Genomic DNA, 6,473 nt, shown 5'->3' on the forward strand with positions numbered 1-6,473 from the left:
ATGATAGTAAAGAGTAAGTCAAGGTGGTCACAAGAGAAGAATTCAAGGAATTTTTATTCAACATTAATGTGAACAAGAAACCATGCCATAACAGATTCAATGCTCAATTCTTTACAGAAAACTGATTGGTTTTGGGTCACGATGTCACATAAGGGGTCTTAGAATTCTTCCTAAATAGAAAAATGCTTAAACAATGGAACACTAAAGTTTTGACCCTAATTCCGAAACCCGCGTTTCTTAAAAGAGTTCAAGATTTTAGACCAATTTCTTACTGTAATTTATTTACAAAAATTATTTAAAAACACTACAACAAAATAGACTTACGGCGACGCTTAAAAAGACTTCTGCCAACCCTTAAAAGCGTCGCCAAAAATATTACCGACACTTATTCTTGCGTTGCCAGAAGCAGGGTGGGCGTAAGTTATAACAACGCTAAATTAAGCGTCGGTAAACTTAATTTAAGCGTTGCTAAAAGTATGTTTAATTTTTAACAATTCTTTTATATTTATAATATTGATTTTTTTTACAATTTTACCTGAACATTTTTATTTTTAAATTAAATAATTTCATACAAAAATTTTAATTATAACAAAATTAACATAAATTCTCCCAACAAAATTATCTTATAAAATTATTTAATAAAATCATATCATAGTCACAAAAATCTCAAACAAACAAAGTAGTTTTGAACAACAAAAATGAAATAAAAAATTGGAATGGATGATTTTCATCTACTTGATCTTCTCTTCGGCCTCCACTGCAATTACGTAAATGGATATTATTTTTAAGATAAGAAATTAAAAAAAAAGTATATCGATGTGAATTAATTATAGATATCTAACTAGAACTAAAAGTGGAAACTATGATTCCGAAATGAAAAAACCCAGAAACTCTTAGAGTTTCGAAAAGCTAGGTTTAATCTTTGCATTTGTTTTAAATAAGCCTTGTAATGTAAAGATCCATTGCAGTCTTACCTTGAACTCTGACAAATCTGAACAACGTCCTATGGAGCCTGGAAGATCTTTTCGTTGATTATTTGAGCATTTAAACCTACAAACCACAAAATTAAAATTCATGCAAACAAGATGCACCTGTCTATATAGATGCATAACTAATATTTTTTCTCATTATACGTATATACTGAACTCACTGTCCATATTTTATTCGAAGCTAATATCCTAACAGTATTGACACAAAGATGGATAAATCATTAAATTTTTAAGAAAATGAATCATATGATTGTTCATTGTACAATGAAAATATAATCTTATCCAGGTAAAGCAATTGGAGTATCATGTGTCCAACCTCAAATAATCAGGAAAAAAAATATGCACACATGGAGTTGCCAACTACACCTCTTAACAAATGAAGAAAAAGTCAAGGTAAAGAGCCTACTTGACCAAAGCAGTTGCCGATCCAATTTCTTCAGGTATGCTGGATATCATGTTAAATGAAACATCTAATGATTTTAGCATGTGAAGCCTGTGAAACAATGATACAGATCATCAATTGGACGATGCCATTTCAAAAACACAAAATGATTAAGCAAAAAGAGGGACAATTAAAATACAATACCTCAAAAAAGAACAAATACAAATTAAATCTAAAGAAACCAGTTACTAGAAAGAAATGAACAATACATACTCGCCTATGGCAGCCGGCAGGAGGGATAGCTTGTTGTGTCTAACATTAAGTACAGACAATAAAGGCAAGTTTCTGAGATCTTCCCTCAACGATTCAATGTTATTATGCGCTAAAATAAGCTTCTGTAGCTCCACGGTCTACAAACATTAACTTTCTTTAGTAACATCTTATGTCAATTTATCTTAGCTGATTCAGAATGTTAAAAATGAAGGAATGCGATTATTACTTCCCACCATTTCTCACTGCCTCCAATAGCATCCATGCTTTTGTATACTTCATTTGGCACTTCACTGATACAAAATAAGAACAACTAAGACATAAAAAACATATTTAACAAATTTCTCATCTAGGAACATATCTTTAACAACGAATGATTTCTCTTAGGCATACTAAGTGTTGTAAGGATATAGTAAGAAGGTAAGCATAAGTTGTAAGTACTTAAAGCAGAAGATTATTTCCTTCTGCAGATGGAAGAATACACATCTCTTTCCAAAAAATCTCAAAAAAACAGACAAATGCATCTGACTTTAAAAACATAAACAGTTTAGATCACCAGTGATCATGCATAGAAGAATACAAGCTACAGTCTAGACATTAACAGTATATGAACAAACAAACAAACTACAGTCTAGACAATAGAACCAACAAATACACGCTAAGATAGTCCATCCGATTAGTCGCTTAATTAGGATTACAAGTGAAGAAAATGAGATAAAGCTTGAGGAATCATGAACTGTAAAGAGAGATGAATCACCTTAGTGAACGGTTGGAGAGGTTGAGGGAACCGGAAGCTCTTGCATCTTTCAAGAAACAATCCATAGACGGAAACCGGAAGGTCTTGCTCTTATTTAAAAACAAGTCAACCACACATAGCCAGAAAAGTTGCCAATGTTTTTCTTTCCTGTCATAAAAAAATAGAAAGGACTATTATAATGCTCATAAATGAATACACTATACCAAAGTCAACCTTCAACCCTGTTAACAGCAACCACATTCATTATTCTAACTCCCCGTTAATTTACTCTATTAACCTCGCTCCATTAATCATACTTGTGACCCTATTTGATTAGCCATCAAAATAATACTAATAGATGTCAGAAATGGGCATTTCTGCCATTTCAGCATAAATAAAATCTGACCCATTGATGAACAAACCAATTGATGCCATTTAATAATGAATGATAAATAATGAATAATAAAAAAAAGGGATTTCCAGACCTGATTTCTCCCATTAAACACAGCTCCTCTTCTTATACCATTTTCCAGTCACCATTGCTCACTACTTAACCAACGAACCAGATCCATTCAAGAATCAGGAAACAGACAACAACTTCTTCTTCTCCTTCTCTCTTATTATTATTATTATTCAAAAATTAATAATAAGAAGAAGAAGAAAAATTACAGATTTTTATGATTGCTTTCACTTTCAGCCTCCTCTCTTCTCTTTAGTAGTATTATCTTCTATTTCAAGAGCTGCACAACACTAAAGCTTAATTATCAATATATTAGAAAAAATGGGAATCCACCTGATTATAAATAAAAACAAGCTAACCTCATCAGTTAATAAATGAAGAAACAGAAACCCCATGACAGGCATATATCTATATGAGAATGTTATATTACACATCTGACCAATGATCTGAACAGCTTAGAATAGAATAGAAACTAACCTTTTTACATAATCTCTTTACCCACATGATCCAAAAAAATGAACAGAAAGAACTCTTTGGATGATGGGTTGCAGTTTAGAACTCCAAATCTGTTTTTTTGCTCTTCTTCACAGTAACTCTGCTGACACCAGGAATGAACTTCATTCCAAGCTTAAGCATTGCCTTCCTGCTCTTTTTCTCGCTTCTGCTTTGCTTTAATCTGCTAGTTGCATCAACTTGACCTGCCATCTTCTCAAAATGTTGTCACATTTAGTCAAACATAATCTTCTTCATTACATGTACTTGAAAAACAAATTAGTTAATTAAGTATTATTTAAATTTTGTGAGGAAATCATTTCTTTTGAATGTCTGACATCTCTCAAACACAGTTCACAGAATATGATAGCATGAAAGCTAATTAACATCAATATTGATTTCATATAGAACCCTAGAGAGCTCAGTCTTAAACAAATGTGTATTTGAACAATAGAGACCAGAATTTGAATCAATCTGTACAATTTATCTTCAACGTCATCTTCATCTTTGTCATCATCATCCTCATCATCGTCATCCTTTTCATCATCATCTTCAATAATAAGTTTCCCAGACTGCATATTACAGAACCATAAGTTCAACTTACAATGATTATTTTAGCTTGAAATGTGTGACCGAGTTAAGAAATCAAACAACTAGAGTTATGCAGGTACAAGTTTAAAAGGAAATAACATGATTGGGTCCCTAAATACCTTTAAACAATACATAATCTAAATACAATGTTAAAGGAATATACAAAATCTTCTTAAAAATGTTGACAAATTAAGTTTTACAGGAATCACTGATGAAATATGGCTCTTAAAAGACATTTAAAACAATAAGCATGGGTTTCTTTATCCTAAGTTCACCCTTCTAATTTTAACTTCTCTTTTAAGGCACCCCACAGTACAAAGAAGATAACTATAAAAGATTATTGAGATAACTGCAAAAACTAGTTAGTAATCAAACCTCATCTTCTGCATTTTTTTGTCTCCTCAAATGCATACTTTTCTGCCTGTAATCCCCAAACACAAAATCTTAGAACATGAATAACAATGTTTCTACCTCGAAACTAGCCTTGAACTTTGAGGATTGACAATGTTTCTACCTCGAAAAGGAAGCATCGATGCGATGGAGATACTACTCATCTCAACAGGAGATCTGTTCAATAAATTATCATATAAATTAGTTCATCAAGTCGATAAGTAAGTTCGAACTAAAGCTTAATCGTGAAGATTCAGATCGTTAACCTAAAAACTCGAGGAGATATAGGTTTCTTTGTCGGGATGCCGAAGGAGGTGCCGGACGACTTCGCCTTCGCACTGCTGTAGAATCTCAACAATGCGCCACGGACGGCGGCGTTGGATCAGTCTTTGTATGTTTAGATCAAATTGTTATCTTCTGCTTTTCATTATTCTAAATTGTGAAAAAAGGGGATGTATTAGCTTTATCATGCAGGTTAAGAATTAATTGGTAACTAAACCGTATATCTATCTTGAGTGTCACCTGTTCAAAAAGTCCACACAAATCAAGGTCATATGATAATGCTATTAGCTGGAAAGCATTCATAAAGGTACTATGTGGTTTCTCCTTCTCTGTCTCTTTTCTCTCCTACTATGGGACAATCTGCTCAGAATATATCCAGATATTTTTATTCTACTTGAGATTATCAGCATCTTACTCTTATCTTCATTTGACTAATTCAACTGCTCCAATCCATGTTACCAGGCACCATCATCAACAGGCGGTGCTAGAGCAGAAGCAGGAGTTGGAGGAACAACGCTCTCTGCAGGATATGATGGCTCGCCAGGAACTGCAAACATTTGAACAAAAAAAAGGTTAAAAACATTAAACTCTGTTTCAATCAAGCAATAATAGATTAAGAAATCAAAAAGGATGATGATATTGATAATAGATTAAGAAATCAAAAAGGATGATGATATTGATACGTACCTGAATTTAAAGGAATATAGTAAAGAGATTCAACAGTAACATTATCAGAAATCAGAATTAACAATTTCATTAACAGATTCAATACTAACCCCAAATCTAATTGCTAAAGATTCAATACTATCACTCTCTCCCATCACGTAACCCATCGGGTAGTTCCGCAACTCACTCGAACATCCACAAAACAGATTTAACGAAACAATTGATCCAGCTCTAGCCGCCCTAGTATAATTAGGAAGAAAAGCTAAACCCTTGTATGCATCGATCTTAATATCGTGGTTGTAAACGTCATATTCGTCAAATAATTATTTAATAACGGAGAACAGGAACAATTCTTACTGATGAAGATGCAATCTCGACCGTTTCATTCGACTGTGATATCGTGTGGAAGCACGTCGAACATGGATTGGAGCAGTTGAAGTGTCTCGTTTGCGTTTGGCTTGAAGGCGAGGAAGAATGAGGCAATGAGCATACTCGAGATGAATCGGAACATAGATAACACAAATCTAGAATTGTAGAATTTGATTGAGATGAATATTTTACATACATAGAAATAGAGATGAGATGAATGGAGAGACTACTCACGAATTGGCTGCTGCAGAGAAGACGAACTGGCTGCTGTGAAGAAAGAACTGATTAGGTTAAAAAATAACAAAAATGAATTTGGGATTGAATTTGGGCTTTTCTACGTATAGAATAATTCTTAATTTTAAAAAATATATAAGTTAATTTTTATTTTTAAATATATATAATGTTTAATTATTTTATTTTTAGTTTATATTATTTTTTTACTTTTTATTTAATTAAATTTAAATAATTATTAAATAAAAAATCGATTTTAATAAAAAAAATTAATAATACTATAAAAATTAAAAAAATATGTTATATAAAAAATAATAATAAAATTTTATGGTTAATAAAATTTTAAGTCAATTTTAATTTAAAAAAAAATTAAAATAATGAAATAAAATATTTTTAAAGTTTAAAAGTAAAACATAAAAATATAAAAATTTAGAATAGTTAAATTATAAGGTTATTATGAAAGTTTATAAATATATATTAAAAAATAAAGGTGGTTGTATAGGTACAAAGGTTGGCAAAAGATTTTTATCTTTTACTTTTTACCCACGCTTAATATGCGTTGGCATATAAGCGTCGCCAAAAGTCTTTTTTGTTGTAGTGAAAATTCATTCAAAA

The 6,473-nt window shown here is 31.7% G+C and overlaps 1 protein-coding gene and 1 long non-coding RNA gene across 4 annotated transcripts; both read right to left on the bottom strand.

Moving 5' to 3' along the window:
- Nucleotides 1-612: 612 nt before the first annotated feature.
- On the bottom strand, nucleotides 613-3,610 carry LOC124929293 (plant intracellular Ras-group-related LRR protein 6-like). 3 transcript variants are annotated; one of them, XM_047469620.1, is made up of 9 exons: nucleotides 3,315-3,610; nucleotides 3,047-3,117; nucleotides 2,863-2,923; nucleotides 2,399-2,545; nucleotides 1,871-1,934; nucleotides 1,645-1,781; nucleotides 1,396-1,482; nucleotides 975-1,050; nucleotides 613-757 (listed from the first exon to the last, which is right to left on the bottom strand). In XM_047469620.1, exons 3-9 carry the CDS (start codon nucleotides 2,874-2,876, stop codon nucleotides 728-730), a joined length of 555 nt encoding a protein of 184 aa, XP_047325576.1. In that variant the 5' UTR covers nucleotides 2,877-2,923; nucleotides 3,047-3,117; nucleotides 3,315-3,610; the 3' UTR covers nucleotides 613-727. The 3 variants fall into 3 exon arrangements, with proteins under 3 accessions (XP_047325576.1, XP_047325583.1, XP_047325592.1); XM_047469627.1 differs by having other exon boundaries at nucleotides 2,863-2,926; XM_047469636.1 differs by lacking the exons at nucleotides 3,047-3,117; nucleotides 3,315-3,610 and having other exon boundaries at nucleotides 2,399-2,702; nucleotides 2,863-2,879.
- Nucleotides 3,611-3,811: 201 nt separating this feature from the next.
- On the bottom strand, nucleotides 3,812-4,738 carry LOC124929313. Its single transcript, XR_007098638.1, has 4 exons — nucleotides 4,577-4,738; nucleotides 4,435-4,487; nucleotides 4,296-4,341; nucleotides 3,812-3,901 (listed from the first exon to the last, which is right to left on the bottom strand). It is a non-coding gene; the product is annotated as an uncharacterized LOC124929313 (long non-coding RNA).
- Nucleotides 4,739-6,473: the final 1,735 nt, after the last annotated feature.

The sequence above is a fragment of the Impatiens glandulifera genome, chromosome 1 (assembly GCF_907164915.1).
Source record: "Impatiens glandulifera chromosome 1, dImpGla2.1, whole genome shotgun sequence".
In the NCBI taxonomy this organism is placed as follows: domain Eukaryota; kingdom Viridiplantae; phylum Streptophyta; class Magnoliopsida; order Ericales; family Balsaminaceae; genus Impatiens; species Impatiens glandulifera.